We start from the raw sequence: 21647 nt of genomic DNA on the forward strand, positions 1-21647 counted from the left end.
ATAATTTGATATTAATAAACCTATTATTGATAGGTTATTTATTGGTACACAAAATACTGACTCAATTGAGAACTGTTTGTTGATCCAAATTGCAAATAATAATAATTATTAATCAATGAATCATGTGAATTCCTTTTTTAAAAATGAATTAGAATATCTCTCCATTTCATTTTGTTGCCATACAAGTACAACCTTACAACAGTGGATACATAGGCTAGCCAGAGACAGTCACTTGCCTGTAATTTCAATATCAAAGAAGAATTTATATTAAGTTGACATGGTCTTTGTTAGGCCTCAGTGGAAATTTTAAGTATTTATGGGGAATAGATTGCAAGAACGTGGAAGTTTAATTTTACATTGTGGATTTTTATGATTCTGTTTAAACTTTTTTATTTTGATTGTATTATCTTTTTTTAATCTAATTTTTTAACTGATTGATGAAATAAAACTATTTACCATATTCATCAATTCCTTATCCTCCTAAGAGTCCATACAGAAAAATACTATTTCACTCATAATTAAATGCTGGGAATTCTAGAATTTTGACACCAAGTTCAGGCCTCCTATTTCTTGATTGGCATAATACTACTGAATCTACCTAAGATCCCAATTTGAAGCTTACATCTTGAGAAGTTTTCTCCGCAGAATATTTTGTAATACCTAATGCAGGTAATTTTATTAATAAACAAGACCTTTGGGGAAATATAGCATTGAGTTCATGGTAATCTGAAGTGCCAAATTCATTTTTCATGACGTTTTCTCAATATAATCAGCAACCTTCTGAAAAATACATGTCTTTTTATTCAGTTGCAATGGGCCTTAAGTACTTATTGCAAAATATCTTATGCTCTGCTGAGATGAAATATCATCTCAGGAGACAATGAGGTTCTCCAGGACAAGTCTTTTTTATAGTACTGCACATTTCATCACTATATCCACTTATTAGGTTTATACAGCAATGTTTAGAGGCATTCAGTAGCTCCTGGTTAGCTGGTGAACACTCTTATCAGTAAACTTCCAAGCCATCGAGGAAGTTCAGCAGATTTATAGAATCATGCTTTGTTCCAGGTTTCATGTGTTGTCATAAATGTGATGCTGTTCGATTCAATTGACTTAATTTATTCATCAACGTACGATCGATTCACAGGACTTCAGCTAATAACACTTGAAAAATTGAACAATTTGGGACTGAAGGTGGCCACGCGAAGAGAAACATCGGGAATCCGACTCAGCCAGCAGAAAAAAATCCTGGAATATTGTACTCACCGAGTAATATTCAACAAAGCCTCTTGCCCATGTCTCAATATTTGAATGACTTCGGACAACGAAAGGATACAGGTAATTTTTAACTAAATAAAATTCCAATTTCTTGCTAATAATCTTCTCTCTCTTAAAAAATAATGCACAGCGGAAATCATGCAACATTACGAAGAGATATGAAAACATCTGAATTCTGCCTTAGGTGTTGAAAATGGCTAGATTTTATCCAGCTAAGGATGATGTTGAATAGTTCGCTTTACACGTTATTCTGGGGAATACTCGGATAAAGTGTAAATTTAATCAATGCACCGAAAGGAATTGCTGTAAACTGTTATCATTATTAACTAATGCATCTGCAGTACACTAAAGGGTCCACAGTCACGATTTTGCGTAAAAGGGTTACGTCCCTTAGGTGTTCCGATGTTGCCAAACCGTATTTAATTTTCTTCATCGGGGACTTGAAATTACGAGGGTCATCCGGAAAGTAGTACCCGTTCGTGAAATAAAGACACAAAAGTAAATATTAACAAACATAAAAAATTTTATTTGAAAGAGGATACTTTAAACTACTTCTCAACATAATCTCCAAGCAAATTAAGGCATTTGTCATAACGTGTGACAAGTTTCTGTATTCCTGCTGCATAGTCCTTCGCCGCCAGCTCATTGAGATACGCGAGGGACCCATCTTGCACAAATTTTTGCATAATGCAGATGGTGTTTAACAATTTCATGAACAATTGTTCGAGAAACATTGGGAAAATGCTCACAGATGTCATCAATTGTGACGCGCCGATCGTTCCTCACGAATTCGTCAACTGAGCTCACCAGTTGGTCTGTAATGACAGACGGTCTCTCCGAACGCTCATCGTCGTGTGTGTTCCCCCTCCCCATGTTGAAGTTGCGACACCACCGCCGAACAGACGACTCGTCCATTACATTGTCTCCATACACCTCCTTTAATTGGCGATGAATATCACATGGGCGAACGTTTCTTGCATTGAGGAATTTAATCACTGCCCTCACTTCACAACTGGCGGCGTTCTCAATTTTTTTAAACATTGTAAACAATCACAGAAACAACACAGGCAATGCTAGCGTCACGCAACTTGGCTCAGAGAAGGCAGACAAGCCACTGAAGCTATCTGACCTCGTCCAGCGGCTACTTGCGTCGTCAGCACTTCATGCGGCACGAACGGGTACTACTTTCCGGATGACCCTCGTATGTTAGGAATGTCTGCAAAACTACGATAGCGGGAAATATTCGGTACTATAGATGAAAAAAGTGCGAGAAAAAAACTTCGGGCGAGAGGATATTTTCAAAAGTGAAAATGGAGGAAAAATCGAATATATTGTTTTATAGGAAAAGGGTATTGAATTTCATTAATAAGTGAGCATTACTTGTTTGCAGCTGTTAGGAAAAAGGTTAAAGTAAAATTTTCTCAAAATATAACTGTGATTCGCAATTTCATGAAAATCTGCCCTCTCTATCGGATTAACCGAAAATAACGTGCGTCTAAGCGGCCAGGTTGCGGAGCCTAGTGGTAACTCGTAAGCTGTTCGATTTATGACGACCAAGTGCGCGCTTCCTCAGGTCGTCGCGAACTTGTAACTCAGTGCGCGCCCTGCCCACCTTGAAACCGTGTCCGAAATAATGTAAAAGTTAATGCATAAATGTAAACTGAATGCATGTTATCACATAAAAACTGCCAACTTTTAACTTTTTCCTAAAATAGTGATAAATGAAGCTCATACGAGAAATTTTTTCATTATTTAAGGATTTTGAAATGAGTAAGAATTTTTCTCACAAAAACGCAAAGATCTGCTATGGCCGAACTTAATTTTAGAAGCATATATCCATGAATTATGGACATTTTAAATTATTTCGCTGAATAATAAATTGAATTGGATTGAAATCTGTGAAATCGGCAGTCCTGTCCTATGGGAAACGGGGATAACACGTCAACAAAAGGGGATAACAAGTCTCCAAATCACTTTTTTACGAATGTTACAGTGACATTTTATCTGTTTTATAAAGATCACATTCTGGGTATTTTTGAACCTTTTTAGAAATATGGAGATCCACCACCATAAATGCTTAGTTTATTTTTAAGATTCAGCAGAAGTATGCAGCTATGTATATTTCTTACGAAATAAATGTTTATTTCCATTAAAATTCCAAAGAAACTGCGGGAGATGCCGCAACAGTAACTTTTAACGGAGTCATCCGCTAGTGTGCATTTCAATGCAACAATTTCAGAGCGTAAAAATCATTCGCCTTGACTGGGACTCGAACCCAGATCCCTCAATATCCGGTCGAGTGCTTTAGCCACTTAAGCTACCGAGGCGTCCTCTTAAACTCTGAGTTTCAAAATTTCAGAGTTTAAGAGGACGCCTCGGTAGCTTAAGTGGCTAAAGCACTCGACCGGATATTGAGGGATCTGGGTTCGAGTCCCAGTCAAGGCGAATGATTTTTACGCTCTGAAATTGTTGCGGTTTATTTCCATACAGAAAAAATATGAAACTCATCGTGTAAATATTATTATATTATCGTGTAAATCGAAAGGCGATCCAGAAAGAAAAAAATCTGTTTTTCAAGAAATATAAATAATTAAGTTTGCGCCTCCATTTTATAGGAAGATGTCAGTATAACGTTATAGTAATAACACTAAGGTTCTCTGGGGTTACCTTGCCTTCCCGTGTTGGTCCGTCGACTTTCATGGAATGTGTATCTCCGGATTTACGCTTTTCCTTGCCGAACTTTTCTAAGAGATCTTCCTCGGAAGTAGTGAGATGTTCTTCTGCAATGACATGACTTGTGATTGTCACCATTTTCCCCATGCGACCGTCTTAATTATTCTCAGGGCGAAGAATTATTGACGTGGGAAAGTGGGCTGGTTTCCAAATGTTATCCGTTCCTACCCCTGCCCTATAATGAACACTTCTTCGTGTAATTGAAAGGTATCCAAAATCGGACAGCCCCTTCAATCATCGTTTAGAAAATAATTAATTATTTTTTCCCCGATTAAACCTTCGTTCTGGTAACTGATGGGTCGGCCCAAATATGTATTCGATCAGAAAAAAAATAAATGTTCGCATCAGTATAAATTAGTTACCTAGAGTGTCACCTACTTGGCCTTGAGGTTCAAAGCTCTGTGGGAAAAAGGAGGGGATAAAAGGTTGAGTGTCAGCGTTAAGGTTTATCAAATTTGTAGTACGTTTCATTGGGCTAAAGTAATTTTAGCTCAAATTAATTGGTATTATCGTAGGTAAAATCCGACAGTTAGTACTTTTATTCAATAAAACTAATTATTAACGGGAGCATCGTGACCATCAATCTCAATTAATAATAAGTCTTAGCTATTGTTTTGATGAGTAGATACGTCCGGGATAGGTTCTTCCGAAGTGAGATGCTTTTGTTTTTTATTTGACTTGTTTTATTTACCAGTCGTTACAAAATAAGTTTTCAGCGCCTGTCTGTATTACTAAAACGTAATACAAATATCTCTCATTGAAATAAGTCAAGCACTAAGAGTGAGGGTACTATTATTTTGATCTTCCTAGTTGAAAGCTGCTCCGCCACCGTAGAATTTCGCACTGCTGGTTCCGTAGATCAAAGTTACTGTATCCAAGGAAGTTCATCAATGATGTCCTTTTCAATAGTCGCGGTGTTCAAATCGAACCCAGAGACCACCTTTGGCCACCGTCACGAAGTAATGTGGATCTAGCTCTATGCGTCTGGGCGTTCTTTCATGTGGATGCATCTCAAATTTCCGAAGCACCGTTGCAATGGCGGATTTTGCTTGCAGGAATCCAAATCGATGCCCTGTCGATTGAAAAGACAATTTTTCTATTAATTAATGCAGTAATATCATTGAACTTACTTTAAAATTAGGAAATCGGCAACTTGAGATCATAGTGGAATTGCTCTTTTTCCGCGCAGACTTATGAATGCATCTCATTAGGTATTAGGTTAAAGCTCGAATTATTTTATAATGAAAGTTTTCCAACAACTAGTCAATTCATCACAGAGAACACAAACTAAATACTTTTGCTTTCATGCAGCAATCACGTATTTTGGCTTCGTTGATTATCAGTTGCGATTCTTTCAGTGAACGTCGCTGAACGCGCTGTCATTGTTAGCAAAACCTTGATGCTAGGAATTAGAATCGGAAGTTAAGCTCAGTAATTACAAGTATTGCATTCCAACTCTTCCCAAGCGTGACATCTTGAGGTTCATTCGTATCGGTTACTGGGTTGCGTGACGACGCGGTCTCTCTCACTGGACCAACCGCAGTTAGGCCTCCTATTCTTTAATGCATGCGGGAAAAATTGATCCATCGATTGTTTTGTTGTTTAAAAAATAATGAAGCAGTTGAGCAACCCCCTGAAGAGCTTAGTTTGTAAAGGCCATGCGTTTTTCCCGCTTGTCGGTTCAACTTATTTTTTGGTAACTTGTGCGCCCAGAAACACGACTTAGTTAATTTATCCCTACAAATATAATGCCTTCAATACGTGCACCATAGGGGTCATTCCATAATAACGTTTGTGTTACTCAGTGATGTAAAATAGCCGTACAAGAGATATTTTACAAGACTTTCAGGGCAGCATTAGAAAAACTAGAGATTACTTTGTGCACCTGAATTTCTTATTACGTACATTAGTAGGTACATAGAGTAACTAAGAAACTGAATATTTTCATTAAACACTCGAAAATAAGTATTCAAATATCAGAAAATAAGGATATAATGTTACAATTCAAGCATTTCTTTAAATCGTGGGCCGTGGGTTGTGCATTACCGGTCTAGTCGTACTAATGCTAATATTCGGGGGGAACTAGTAGGTTCTACCACAAAAATAAATCAGCTCAAAATGATTGTGAGGAAGTAGGCAGTAGAGATTGGGGAGGTGATCGCCAAAGATCATTTGTGCCATTAAGAATAGTTGAGAAATTTTCCATTGATAGAATTTTCAGGGAATGGAAAAAGGAAAATTTTGGATATGACATCGTCCGTAACGGTAATCAAATGTGCCAAAGAGTTCAAATTTTAACTTCCTATCGGAAGGACGGGGGTAATACATAGGGAATGCTTTCCGTAGGGCGCTGCAGTGGGTTTTGAGATACAACAGAAAACTCCTTCCCAAGGATCTAATTCCAGGCCTTCGTTGTGAAAAGTAAATGAAGTGAAGAAAATAATGGCCACTACACCAGCTTAAGATGAAATTAAATTCTAATGATATAACTAGATATTCGCGAACTAAATTCCTAGGCTTGCATATTAGTTAAAAATCCAGTCGGAAAGCTCACTCATTCCAAATAAAATTACTGCAGATATTTTTATATTATATGGAATTGCTACTCTCCTCTCTTTTCACATTCTCAATGCATGATGCCAAGATTAATGCTCACCTGTTATACTCCATTATATTTTTAGGCAGCGACAGTCATTCCTCAGAAGCGCTCTCCCTTCAAAATCAATCCATTAACGTAGATTGAATGCAATCCTATCCCCGTTAAAACAAGTTCCAAATCCTTGGAGGAATTGTTTAAATTTGGGCTGTGCCTTCTTTGTTAAAAATGTGCACACATAATATGTAATAATTTAGCTTCCCATCACCATGGCGAAGGGGAGAAAAAAGTTGTGCACCTATAGTATATGATTTTAATTTGCTTTTCTACCAAAAAGGTCTCCACTAATAGGCTACAAGAATAAATTATCATTTCCTCGTCTCCCAATGATCTTCTCCTACTTAAAAAAGTGAACTCAAAGCCCATAGTTTAGCAAATTGCTTTTTAATAAGCACATAAACGGCTAATTTTTATTAAAGTCGTAATCATCTTTTAGTTTTCCACAGAATTCTTTGGAAAAGCGCCTTGATCATTCTGTTTTTATGGATATTTTCAACTTCCTCGAAGTGAAGCCTAAAGCCATCAAGCTTATACTTTTAGTTGTTATTCAATTAATTTTATTTTTGTTTGTTTTTATTGTTTTTATGCCCAGAGTTTGTATAAAAAGTATCGATAGTAATTTTTTCCTGACGTGTGCGTTAAGTGCTGAATTCAGACCGTCGGTTAAGTGTGCGCATGATCGCAGATCGTATTGGAATTGATGATAAGATGACTGCACACCATTATCACCGAAAATTTGGCGATGCGAAAGATCTGTGCTAAACTCGTCCCGAAGATCTTGACGGACGACCAAGAGCAGAGTCGACAGTCTGCGTGCGAAGACCTTCTGCGTCGGCAACCCGATGATTCCCCAACCCCCTTAGTCCCGACTTGGCACCAGCAGACTATTTCCTATTCCCAAAAATAAAATCCTCCCTCAAAGGCCACCAGCATGGTACCCTAAGTGCCGTCAAAGGAGCTTGTAAGCGTACCCTTAGGGACTTTCCGGAATCCGCCAATCAGGGAACCTTCGAGTCGTGGAAGAGCCGCTGGCAAAAGGGCTTCGACGCTTAGAAGAATTTTGAGGCATTCTAGCAATATCTGAAATAAATCTTTTTTTCTGAAACTTTTCGCGATAGTTCTAATACAAACCATGTGTGATTGTGAATTTTTGACGGTCTCTATGCCTGTGTACTACAAAAGTATTACTGTGCCTACAAAAAAATCAAATAGTTTAAATGTAAAACCACTTTATACGTAAAATAGTGTAGTACTTGCCTATACACACTCTTGGGCCTTCTCCATACGGATAATAGGTGAAGGTTTTTTTTTCTCTCTGTGCTCTCCCGGAGAATCGTCGTGGATCAAATTCATTTGGGTTAGGATAGTATTTGGGATCCCTTTGAATACCGTAGACGGGGACAACAACGGGAATGCCTTTCTCCAGTGTGAACCCAGGTGAATCATTGGATTCTGGAAAGGGACTTCCGAGTTGATAATCCTTGCTGCATGACCTAGTCATAAAAGGGGCAGGTGGATACAGTCGCAATGTCTCTGAAATAATGAAAAGAAAAACAGCATATTTTCATTTTAATCTATATGATATCCCGTCACATCATAAAGTTTAGGAATGATTCATTAAATTCATATAGATTTATGGCCATTTCGTCGTCATGTGTAGGACTTTTTGGGATTCCTCGTAGAAGTTAATATATTAAGCAGTGATGTGGACATCAATCATATGTCTGGAAAAATATATTCTTGATAAATTTCTTAAATTTTATCGTATTACACACACACACACACACACACATATGTGTGTGTACCATAAACGCAGTAATCAAACCGAAGATCGGTTTGGTAGGTGATGGTAGAGTTCATCCAGTACTAAGCCCGACGGCGTATGAAATTCACACGTCAGGGTAGGTGGGGGCAGTTCCTTTTCCTGTGCCGGTTATGGCTTCTCAGGAATATCTGGTACCCGAAAAATCACTTAGCTTGGGTGAAGCTGCAGGTGCCCAGAGAGGCTTGCCCGGGAATCGAACCTGGGCCCTTCGGTCAGTAATCACACACATTCAAACACGAAAAACCGCTAAATGGCGAACACATATTCATTCGCATGGAAATAGATATTAGGAAAAGGGATAGGAACACATATAAAAGACGAATACAGGTATGGTGGGGGAGGCGGAATCGAGCAGATCACAAGTACAAAAGAGTTTCCTTGACCGGGAGTTGAACTACGGATCTTCGATTAGCCCGGCCGATTCTCTAAACCGATAGGGTTATCTAGGAAATATATAATGCACCGAGATCTGAGGGGGGTTTTATACAGCCAAGTGACCTAATTCTTTGGCCAGGAAATAGCTTTCGGAAGCTTCAACAGCATATGCAAAAGCCTTTCGTATTTAGCTAATGCTACGAATAAGAAAATGTAAATGAAACAATACTGCTTTCAGGTTGTCACCGATAGCATTTGTTACGGAGAGGTATTAAAAGAAACATTTGGTAGGACAGTCATACGTAGGTCTGGACTCTTCTAATGCGTGGTAAAATGTTTCTCTTACTGCTCTTGGATGCTATTAAGATCCCTCGAAGTTTCTAATCGGCCTGAACGGGATTATTTTCATTGAGTTCAACAGCGGTTTTCGACGTGTTCTCCCGGAAGAAAATATTCTTTCTTACGGAGCGATGCCACCATTTCTTTGCTAATGGAAAATTGAGTTGTTACTCTATGAGTGGAATAAAATATAGCAATTGACTGATCGTCCTCGTCTCCATTAACATGCTAAATATGTTATTAAGTTAATACTCGGACCGAAGACTTGAGTGCCGTGCTCTTGGGGAAGCAAGAAAACAAAAAAGGCTTACTAGGGTCTTCGAAATTGTAAATCATCAAGAGTGGGCTCAGGACATCTGAAACTTTACTTCCACCATCCACTGCCGTTACAACTTTACGGCCTCATTCTCTGAAGAGTAAGTTATAAGGTCCAGTTATAATAATCAAAAGTTTTGTTTGGAATAACGGTTTTCTACTTTTTATTAAGGTTTTTTTTTGTGTCAGCCGAAATTCTTGAAGTGGGTTTTATACTAGAAATAAAAAATCCTCCACATGATTTTCGAGGAATACTTCTATTATGATGATATTTTTGTAAAAATTTACGTTAAGTAAGCGAATAATTACGAGCAAAATACATCTTTTAATTCACTGTTAAAATTAAAGCACTCACCATGAAGCACCATATCCATCAGCTCCATCTCTTCTAGCGCGTCGTAGGTCAGGGAACCGCCGTGTTTATCAATGGCTCTCCAGACTTCTCCTCTCAGGGACTCTTGAAGACCTTTGTCGTGAGCCAACTCGAATAATGTAAAGCTAATCAAAGTTCCTGTAGTTACAAAACCATCCGCAAAGAACGCCAACGCCAGAGCGGTGATGTCGTCCAAATCCTTGGGCTTCAGCTTATCGGTGAGTTGTTTTACTTATAGGGAGAAAACGAATTGAAATATTAATAAAGTTAGTAAACGAAGTTGTGTTTCTTCGCCTTATGAATTTTGCATTACCTGCCAGGTATTTATAATTTTTTAAACATTTCAACGTCTCAATGCTGAGTCAGCTCCTGACGATGTTCCCAATCGGAAGAACAAAATTTGTCTTTCGAAAGTATGCTAAATACGCAGCAGGAAGTCCCGGAAAAGTTATAGGGCGAAAATTTGTGATCAAGCATGAAGATTGTGTTTTGAGGTCTCCTGATTGGAGCGATATTTCCGCCGTTTAAATCGGGTTTATTCAAGTATGTATCCTTTAATTAAAAAAAACTGCATCCATTTTAGAGTGCATATTTTACTATGCATTATTTGCAAATAAGATGTGACGGATAAGTTATTTTGCATTGTTAACACATGTTATGCACGTAAATCGAACTTACAGTTAATATTGCTGATGTAATTGTTTTTAGTAAATTCTGCGGACTCTGCTGTATTATGTGAATACTTATTGCAAGTCTAGTGTGGTCTTTCATCTTCACACACTGCCAACGGTCGATGTCTTAATAGCACCACGAAAAAACTAATCGTTGCGAAAACCTTTGACTTTAAAAGAAACGTAAAACGGATTTTTGCTGGGGTACCATCCTGATTTTTTGGCTTCTTACCTGTATGAATCAAATAGACTCTCGAATTCCCAATTTTTAGAAAGGAAGTAATTCACTAATGGAATTCAATAATTATTCTCTGACGATTTCCATGTAAATCCCATTGCCCTTGTAGCTCAAGAAGCTCAGAACAATAATAATAATTTAAATGATCTCTGCAAAATAAATAATAATTCAATTTCTTTTTAAGTTTGTTTTATAGCATTTTATGGAAATTCATTTTAGAATACCCCCAAAATACTATCAGTAAGAGGGAATAAATATGTTCACATGGAATAAACATGTTCATATATTAATATTACAATGCAATGGAATATGTGAGTTCACCATGAATAATGTAAATATGCTATTAAAACTTGAGACTTCATTATTAAATTTGCATATTTTAGTAAAACTGAGGATGTATAAAAATTATACACACAAAATTACGTAAGAATTCTTACTTATCGCGTTTTCAGGTACAAAATCGTTTATATTTATGTTGAGATAAATTATGAGGGTTTACTTAAGTTGTGAAATTGCATTTTTACCTTAATGCTTAAATAGATAATGTGAAGTCTCATGTCTGACCTTCATTCTTGAAAAGTTAGCGCGCAAAGCGTAATTATATGAATTATTTGGGATAAATCAAATGAAAAAATGTAGGTATTTCATGATACGACTAATATAAATGGCTCAAGGGAAGTGCTAATGTACCGGTGTATTTGTTCAAGTAAACATGAAATATAAGTTGGTGGAAGATGTTGTTGGGTAGTTTCGCCAAATTTTCTTTGATTTCATAAACAAATAAACATCTCATTGCTAAATTTATATGTTTCTACATATAAAGGTTATTAACAGGAAGTTCGTGAATAAATATATTTTTCAAAAATATTAAACTCCAGCTTAATTTATGCGTGTGATTTTTCTAATTCACTGTAATCTGTGTTGACTAGTTGGAAAAGATTGAATATTTAGTCCGAAAAAAATTAAAATTCTAGCCTCCATTTATGAGTTTCTTGGCTGTATTCGAAAATTACCTCCTTAAGTTCAGACTTCCAAAATAAAAGTAAATGGAGATCAACATACGCGAATTTCCGTCGTTCGGCCTGAGATTCCCCTCTTTCCACAACCGAATGAACATCTGCATGTAATCGTTCCGCTCAACGCCTTCTCTTTCTCTCCGGTAAACCTCCTCGAAAACGGTCTTTCTGAAGTACTCGGTGACTTCTCGGGGCACGAACGGTATCCGTAAGAGCTTGGCCAACCATGGGATCTGGAGGAAGATCAATTGGGAGAGCACTTTCTTCGGTGTCGGTTCCAGCAGCATTTTCCCCATCCTCCTAAGCTCCACTCCGGGGTGGTTGATGGCGTCGCAGGGAATCCCTAGAGCACATGTGGACATGGTCGACGTGGTGAAGTTGGTACTCAGCTCCCTCAGCTCCTCATCCCACGATCCCTGGTTGGCCTTCAGCTTTTGCGAAATGTGGCCCTCTAGGTTTCCGCACACTTCCGGTAGCAGGTCGAAAATCTCCCTTATCTTGGCGAACGCGAACCCTGGGCAGACGGACTCACGGAGTCGCCTCCAGCGCTCGCCGCTGAGGGCGAAGAGGTGGCGACCGAACATGGGGTCGAGGTCCTCATCCCCGTGGACCTCGTTGGCGGGGAAGTGGGTTATGCAGTCGTCAACGATGATTCTCCTGATGAGTTCAGGGTCCCTGAGGAGGATTGCGGGCTGAGTGAACTTGTGGAACCCCACGTATCTGTACTCTTCGTTCTTTACGTAGATGTCAGCGTAGACTTCTCCGATGGGCTTCTTAGACAGTGCAGCATCGGAAATGCTCCCCACCAAAGGCAAATACTTTTCGGAGGGAATCCCCTTCTTACTCCAGTACTGTTTTGGGGTGATGTACAACCGGTGGAACGCGTATAAGCCAAAGGCACCGATAAGAGCAAGTAACTCCGACGAGTACTGCGGGATCCACGATGTGAACATGGCGACCATCCGCGAGTCAATGCGAAACATCCTTGACAACAGCAATCAACCCTCACCGCTTTCCCCAGATTTGCCTACGGATTTCGACCGTTTTGGGAAAGTTCTCGTCCACGTATTTGTTTTTCTTTTTTACTCTCCACTGCAGTGCGAAATTCACGCAGACTCGACCGCTTGAACAAACTTCGGTATTTACCACGCGATCGTTACGACCTTATCTCAAGGATTATGTCCTCCGACGCTGGGCTGATGATAAGCTGTTCCTTACCGATAGAGAATTTCCTCTGGGATATATATACGGTTTCTTTTTCTTACTAAGATCAGTGCGCATGAGGCGGACGAGTTTCAAGTGCATCTAGGAAGGAGGTGGAAATTACTGTGGGAATACGGTTGAATTTTTAACGATTTCAAGGTGAAAAAATCATTCGCCCTAACCGCGGCACCTCCCGCAGTTCTTCGAACGGTTAATATTTTGCATTCATACATATGCAAAAGGTTTTTAGGGTATATTTAAGCTGAAATGACTGAGTAGTTCATCCATAGTTTTTGGCAGGTGTGGAGGGTATGAATTTTTCAATTTCACTAATATAAGTACACGGTAAAGATGGCCCTTAACCATACGAAATCTTGTGCATTACCGTGGTAGTGGGAAAAAACAAATAGTAATGTAAAAAATTGGAGTAATGCCAAGTAAAGAGAATGTCTGATGATGGATATTTTTCCATTGGATTTCTCTTTTATTAAATTTTTATGAAATATATTAAACTTCTAAATTTTTCTGCAGTTGTGCTCAGCTTGCACCTTTATTGGATTCACGACTGAAATTGATTGTTCAAATACGATTAATCGGCATTTGGGAGATGCAATTTGAAAACCAAATCAAATCAAATGATATATTCAGGTTAGTTTCAAATCATTTATTTTTAGCGAGCTGTAACTTATCAACTAATAATGACGTGAGATATCGCAGGTAAACACATGAACTCTGCGATAAACATGTTGAAATCCAATCCGAGATAGTAGGTGTGAATCTTTAGTTTTTGGTTAAAACGTAACAAATATCTACCCTTTGATTTTTGAGATTTCATTTAATTTTATTTTATCAATGAGTCATATTTAAATCAAACGATATCATTCTTGTATTACTATATTTTGGTGTTAAATATCGTTATCAACCTTGGTTAAATCTCGAAGAGGCGTATATATACGTAGTATATATATGTATACTATATTAATAACAGTTTACGTATCTCGGAAGTGTTTTGGATCAACACGGTCAAAGTAGTAAGGACATGAGGAGATGAATTGCACTAGGCAAAGAGGCTTTCACAAGGAGGAGGGAGCTGATGACAGGGACGTTGAGTAAGGATATTAAGAAAAGACTCGTAAAAACTTTTATATGGAGCGTAGCTATGTACTGCGCGGAAACGTGGTCATTGAAGCAAGAGGATAGGCGTAAACTGGAGGCTTTTGAAATGTGGGTGTGGAGAAGGTGAAATGGACGGAAAGGAAGACAAATGAGGAAGTACTTGGTATGGTGGGCAAAGAGAGGGGCTTTTTGGGAGAAATCCAATGGAGACAGGAAAAATGGATGAAGGGCGTATTGAGCGCTAGTGGGTTGTTGAAGAATGTAATTGGGGAGAATGTTAGGCAAACGAGGAAAGGGCAGGAACAGGATAGGGATGTTGGATGGGATGAAGGGAGGAAGGAAGTACTCAGAGATGAAGAGGGACCTGATGTAGACTAGGTTGCTGAATTGTGTTTTGTTAGGAGTTACAAAATATTTATTTGGTCGTTGTGTCCATTCAAAAACCTACCTTGATCGGTAAATTACCTTATAATAATATTATCAGTATTTCAATCCTAGGATTGGTTTACTGCAGCCCTTCATTCTACTCTATTCAATGTCAATTCCCTTAATCCCTGATACCTTCTCTATTTTAAGTCTTTCATTTGTCCTATGTACATGTCTCCAGGTCGTCCTTGTGGAATCTTTCCTTCTATTTTTCCTTGTATATGTATTCCTAATCAATCCATTGTGCCTCAATGTTTGTCCAATCCATCTATTTCTTCTTTGCCCTAGAGTTCTCCATATAGTCCTATCCTCTTCTGGTCTTCTTTATAAGTCATCGTTCCTTGCTTTGTCTGCCCATTTAATATTCAGCATTCTCATCTAGCACCATGTTTCAAAGGCTTATATTCTTCGCTGGTCCACTTTTCCAATGTTCCAAGTCTCAGTTCCATGGAGCGCCATGCTCCGCACGAGAGTCTTCACGCTTGAGGCTTCCTTGTAACCAGTCTTATGTTGCGTAAATTCCTCTCGGGTCCTCCACCGCTGTTATATCGTCCATATTGGCCGACGTTTCGATGTCCGACTCGGTCATCGTCTTCAGGGCTTCTGACGACCTCTTCAGACGATGACCGAGTCGGACATCGAAACGTCGGCCAATATGGACGATATTACCCGGTGGAGGACCCGAGAGGAATTTACGCAGCTGATACGCCGGGAAAACACCAAATCTTTTATCATCCTTATGTTCTTTGAATATAGTAGTTGCCTCTTCTTCATGAATGTGCTCTTAGCTTGGGCTGTTCTTCGGTTGATGTCGGTTGAACTTCTTCCATCCCATGTAATACTGCTGGCCTGGTAGACGAAGGATTCCACTTGCTCCTGTTTCACCCCTCGAATTGTGATATCTGTATTCAGCTTCTCTCTTCCACACACAAAGTTTTTAGTTTTCTTCTTGATGATGATCACATTATATTCCCCCAGTATTTGATCCATAGCTCTTAGAGTTGCCTGCAGGTCCTATCGCGTTTCCGCCACTACTGCGATGTCACCTGCAAACCGGAGCATGTTGGTCTCTTCTCCATGTACCTTGACTCCTTTGATACCCAATGTTTGAGTTTCTTTTATTGCCTCTTCCAAGTATACTTTGAATATTGCTGGCGAGAGGTTGCATCCTCGTCTTACTCCCTTGTTTATTTTGGCATCTATTTTTCTTCCATTTTTAGTTTGCATTGCTGTAACCTGATTCTTATAGAGGTTACGGATAATTCATTAAATCAAGAAAGCAATGTATATTTTAACTGTTCTTTATTTACGTACAACTTGTTTCAACGCTTAAGCGTCATCATCAGGTACAAATTAATCAAGTCGCAGTCCATTTATATACCATTCATGAGGGAGAGGAGGGGTGGGTGAGAGAGGGGGGAGAATTCTTCTGTTGTTGTAGTCCAATACAAGCGCTTCTGGTATCTTGAACATCTTGTTCCATTTGACATTGTCCAAGGCCTTCTCCAAATCCACGAATTCCACATATGGCTTACCTACTTATCTCCTGTTTTCGGCCAGAACTCTCAAGCTGAGAATTGCCTCTCTTGATCCTCGGTTTCTGAGAGATTTCCTTCTATCCTTCCTAATATTCTTTGGCTAATTATCCGAGTAAGGATTATCGATGCTTGAGTTACCAGGCTCTATGTTCTCTGTTCTTCGCATTTATCTGCTTTCGGTTTCTTCGGTATTGCAATCATCATACTTTTCTCGAAATCTTCTGGTATCTTTCCGCTGTCGCAGCTATCTCGAGTGCCTTGATCATTTCTCCGTTTATTTTGTCAACTCCTGTACCTTGTTATCTCTCAGGTCTGCCACGGCTGTGTTAAATTTGCTTCTATAAATATATAATGTTGCGTAAAAAAATGCACAAAAGTTAAAACGAACCACCTGACTTAATATTTCGATGGTCCCACTCACCTTTATCAGAGTATGAGGAGTGCCTTATCAAATATATGTGTGTTTGTATGTATACATACATATATATATATATATATATATATATATATATATATATATATATATATATATATATATATATATATATATATATATGTGTGTATATTTACGGTAATGAGATGATTAATCGAGAGGAATATAGAATACAATCAGGACGTATTTGCCTGTTTCATAGATTCCGAAAAAGCGTTTGATAGAGTGAACTGGGAAAAACTCTTGTGTATATTGCAGAAAATAGGAATAAATTGCAGGGACAGGGGGCTTATCCACAACCTGTACATGTCTCAGACTGCTCAGGTGCGAGTGGGGAACGGGGAGATCATCATCACCTGATGATATCGAATTCATTCCAATAACTAGTCCAACGGTGAATATACATTTTCATGTTCATACAAGGTCTTTCGCAAAATGAAGCAGTACTTTTTCGTTATCTTTTTCGCCCCAACGGCCTGAAGAGTTAGCCCTTCAGAGACAGTCAGTGAACAGATTGAGTGAGTTTTGATGGTTTATTTACTCGAAACAGATTTTGATGCAATGCATTGCTCAGTACGAGTTTTCAATCTTTTCATGGCCTCAGAGAAGTCTCTTCTTGGAATATTCTTAATTGGTTCGGTCTTCTGGATATCCTCAATCGATTCAAATCTTGAATATTTCGGGCGCATTTTTACTCTTCGGGCAGAGGGAAAGGGCAGATGAGGGAGGTCGGAGATGACAAACGTGGTTAATTAAATGGATGGTGATCCGCTGAGAATCGTGTATGACCTCTGAATTCATGCTACGGTAAACTGATTCGACAATACTTTTTTTAGCTTGTTTATGGCATTTTCTTATTGTTGTCAACAAATTTATTATTTTCAGTCGTAATTAATATTAATTGCGGGTATTGGACTTGTAAATCAGTCGCGAGAATTTTCCTTGGTGGAGGGACCTACCTAATGAAATTGTTTTAAGGAAAAGTGCAAACTAGGGAGAGTGGCCTATTTCCAAACAAACTCTTCGCTCCGCGTGTTGTACACGTAATCATAACTGTGGTGCCTTATTCATTTAGTCCATACTTCCAGTGGTAACTGGATGGGTACACCCTCTATCGGAGGCTCATTTTCCTAGGTTAAATGAAATTCAAAGAATTTTGGTAGCATTTGTGACAAAACTAACAGTCCCCTCTCGCGTTCCTATCTAATTATCTTAATGGCCTCAACCCTTTCACATATCAGACGCCAATTATTTTTGATGAAAGGATTACAGATAATTTAAATAGGTGTAAAATTCTTCCATGATATCCGGAAGTTACAACAAAGACTGACGCGTCGCTGTGAAGAACTATGTATCTAGAAAAAGGAGGAAATTTGCCATCCATTAAACTGAATTGAATGAATTATGAATTTGCATAGGAAAACTTGCATCATTCCGCGGAATATTCCATTTAGTTATATTATTACTCTTATTTTGATTGGATTGCCAAAACTTTCACTAAGCGAATCTTGAAGTTATGAAGAATTTTCGGCATGAAATTTCTGTTCAAATAATCTGTATTGCATTTTTCATATTTTCGATTAAATTAAGAAAGTACTACTTTTAAAATATTTTAACTAAGCGGTTGATCGAAGTGTAGTAATCGAATCACAATTAATTAATATTTAAATCTCATACCGTCAAAATCACCACGTGAAAAGTGAAAGTAGGAGGAAAACCTAAATTCTATTTTCAATACATTAATCGTATAATATTCAACTTTTTTTCCCTGGCATTGACCAGACGAATTGCTTTGTCTTTTGAGAACTAAGTTTTACAAAGGCAAAGATTGTCTAAACTTCTCCTCCAATCATGACATAATTGGCCAGATATGTTGTACTTCTTTGACTATCATCAGTGGATGTAGTTGATATCGCTAAACATAAGATATGTTCAAAAGGAGAATTGAGGGGCCATGAGCCCTAGCATTTTAGCATACTCTTTTAGGAAAAATATACCCTTGAAATACCGTGCAGGGAGGGGAGATAATAATTCGCCGTAAAAACAAATACTTGTCCTTTTAGGGGATATTCATTTTGTCTATGTATACATTAAAAATATTCCGCTCATATTGTGAAAATTAGAAGTCCGCCTAATGCGGTCCCCAAATCTCCCCAATCGTGGCTGTATCGCTGTCTTTAACTGGTTCCAATAGTTGTAGTTTCATCATCATAGGGTGTTCTGCCGAGATGCAGGCCCCGTACACGAGCGTTGTCTCTATCCTCCCCTGGCCCAGGTATGTTTATTGGTCTCCTTTTATGCTCTTTTCACTGCACCATCTAAAATATTCAGTCTTCTTCCTTTTCTCTTTTTTCCCTCTTCTGTTCCATCAGTGTCCTTTGTTGAGAATCCCTTTCCCTCTGAACACACGAGCGATCCAGTTTTCTCTTCTGAGTAAACTTATAGCCTCCCTTATCTGTTTAGCACCTCCACATTCCTTACTCTGCCCACCCATTTTAATCCCACCAACCTTCTCCACGCCCACATCTCAAAGCTCTATACCCAATCCTTTTATCTCTTCCCCAAGGTCCATCTTTCACTACCGTGAGTCAGAACGCTCCGCACATTTGACCTGGCTCTTCCTCAGCTCCGGTTTAAGGCTGTTACATCGCAAAGATTTTCTTTTTTTGAATGCTCATACATAGTCCATTATGAAAGTAATGCGCATGATTTTTTCTGTATGCCTCTTAGCTATTCTTTGTTTCAATCTGCTCTTCACTGCTCCCTATTTTCCGTAAACCCACTTCCCAGGCATTTGTAGCTTTTAATTTTCTCTATCTTCCTCCCGCAGTCATATTTTCTTTCTCCGTCTTCATTCTCCTAATTTTGTTTTTCGAGCATTTATTTTCATCTTGAAATTCTTCGCTGTCTCGCCTACCATTGTCTTAATTCCCTGAAATGCCCTATTCTCATCGGCTAATGTCACCTCATAATCCCCAAATCTGATGTAGTTTATATTACATCCCTTTTTATTCTCCCAAAATGTTTCTAAGTACGGTCTCAATAAAAATATTCCTTAGGTACATTGCGTGAAATGCAGCATTTTATCCTTAACCCTTAACCTAGTTCTATTCAGATCCGTCTTTATCTAATGAGATTTTACAATTGATTTTGTGTCATACACAATTATTTGAACAGCCTTCTCTCCTCTCAACCAACTTGGTTTTGGATTCTTGATCACCCTATATTATTTAACTTGGTAAAACGGGCTAACAACACCCTTTCTATTGTACCCCTAAATATGATAGCTGAAGGGTCATATTTTCTTCCGGCTGTAGTGTGGTTCAATGAGGGGTCAGGGAAAGGGGATAGGTCAAGACCCCTCCATGAAATCTGGAATTGAAGGGAACGTGACGAGGATTAGACGGTGACCGCTGGAGGGAAGGGGAGTGGGCGAGGATCTTTCAAACGGTAGTCTCGGAGCCAGTGTGAAGGGCTAAAACTTTATGGAGGCGTGCCCTTATACATTGTTCATCTCTCGCACTTCCTTAAAAGTAGAAGGTATCAAATTCAATGACTCGTCCATGTGGTGAGCCCTGATACTCTTAATTATATGATTCCAGGTGCACAAAAATGTGTTGCTTCCTAAGAATCATCAACGTTCATGTTTACCGTCCGCAGTTTTCAATCTCGAAGATTGGTTTGATAGGTGAGGGTTCAGTTCACCTAGTTCTAATCCCAACGGCATGCGAAATTCACATATCAGAGTAGGGGGTTCAGTGTCTTTTCTGTACCACCTGTGGTTTTCCAGAAAGTTCTGGCTCCCGAAACACCACAAAGCTTGGGTGATGCTGAGGGTGCTCAGAGGCGTCCTCGGCAATCGAATCCGAGGCCGATGGTCGGTAGCTCTACCCACTGGACTGCGACTTCCCTTCTTGTGTTGAGACTGATTCAAAACAATTTAAACACTCAGTCATAAAAGGTTTGTCTCTTCCTTTCTCTTCATAAATGTCGTCTTTCAAACATAATGATTTCTCAATCCTCGTGGACGCGTCAAATCCTTTTTCACAGAATGACCAACCCCAACATTTACTTTGGGACTTATACCCCCACAAAGAATACGAAAATTCAATGAGTTTCATGGAGTTCTTTTTATATATCTTTGAGGCAATCGGAAACCATTTCGCCTCATTATAAATGTACGTCACAAGTAATCGCCGAGGGATCGAGATGGTGCGGGGGCTAACGTACTGGCTTCCCACCCTGATGGCGCGGGTTCAAATCCCGGCGGTGTTGAATATTTTTCAGAGGTATCTCGATCCCTATTTGAGGTGCTTTGTGGAGGGCACTTTGAGTGAGTACGCCGTCCGTCGGATGGGACGTTAAACTGCGGACCCCTTGGCGCCTTTCGTAAAGAGTAGGCTAATGCCGACGCCGGGTTTCTGTCCACCCTTCATCCTTTCCTGTCCATCCCCTATGGCGCAAATGACCTTAGCTGTCGGTCGCCTCCCCTCAAAACTACTACTACTAGTCATTGCCGACGAAAATATCAAACGAGTCCTGCTCGATAAGGTCACCAGTCACCGCAGGCTGATTTATAATCAGGATCAAATACTGATACCGATACATTGGCCACGCAATATTTGTTTGAATATGTTTTAAATTCTGGTATAATATGGGATCGTAGATTTTCGCGGCGTGATTTTCTGGCATAATGCATATATGCCTCTCGTCTCAGCCAGCTCTTCCTTCGAACATATAATACTTGTCAATTAGCAAATCCCGGATAGGGCTGATGCAGTGGCTAGTGTAGTGGCTCCCCAGCCGGATTCGAATGCCGATAGTGCCAAAATCTTTCTTAGTCATGTTACATGAAGAGCGCTTTAAGTGGAATACGCCGTCAATCGGATGGAACGTTGAATCGCTTACCCCTTTATATCTTTCGATTCGAGAAGGCTAATACTGACGCCAGGTTTCTCTCCACCCTTCCCCCATTCCCTGATAATCATACCTCTTCCAAAATTAGTCACTGATTTCTAATAGACAGTCTCCTCTAATAGCTACTATCATTATAACCAATTTTATTTACTCTGTTACATATATAAATTCCTTCATGTACTGGACAGAGAGAAA

The 21647-nt window shown here is 39.1% G+C and overlaps 1 protein-coding gene across 1 annotated transcript; it reads right to left on the reverse strand.

Annotated features, from left to right (window-relative positions):
* Positions 1-4892: 4892 nt before the first annotated feature.
* On the reverse strand, positions 4893-12802 carry LOC139693615 (cytochrome P450 9e2-like). The gene is made up of 4 exons (XM_071591846.1): positions 11866-12802; positions 9877-10125; positions 7925-8200; positions 4893-5083 (listed from the first exon to the last, which is right to left on the reverse strand). The coding sequence occupies exons 1-4, from the start codon at positions 12800-12802 to the stop codon at positions 4914-4916; spliced, it is 1632 nt and encodes a 543-aa protein (XP_071447947.1). The 3' UTR covers positions 4893-4913.
* Positions 12803-21647: the final 8845 nt, after the last annotated feature.

Source organism: Hetaerina americana, unplaced genomic scaffold (genome assembly GCF_022747635.1).
Source record: "Hetaerina americana unplaced genomic scaffold, ioHetAmer1.1.p SCAF_5, whole genome shotgun sequence".
In the NCBI taxonomy this organism is placed as follows: domain Eukaryota; kingdom Metazoa; phylum Arthropoda; class Insecta; order Odonata; family Calopterygidae; genus Hetaerina; species Hetaerina americana.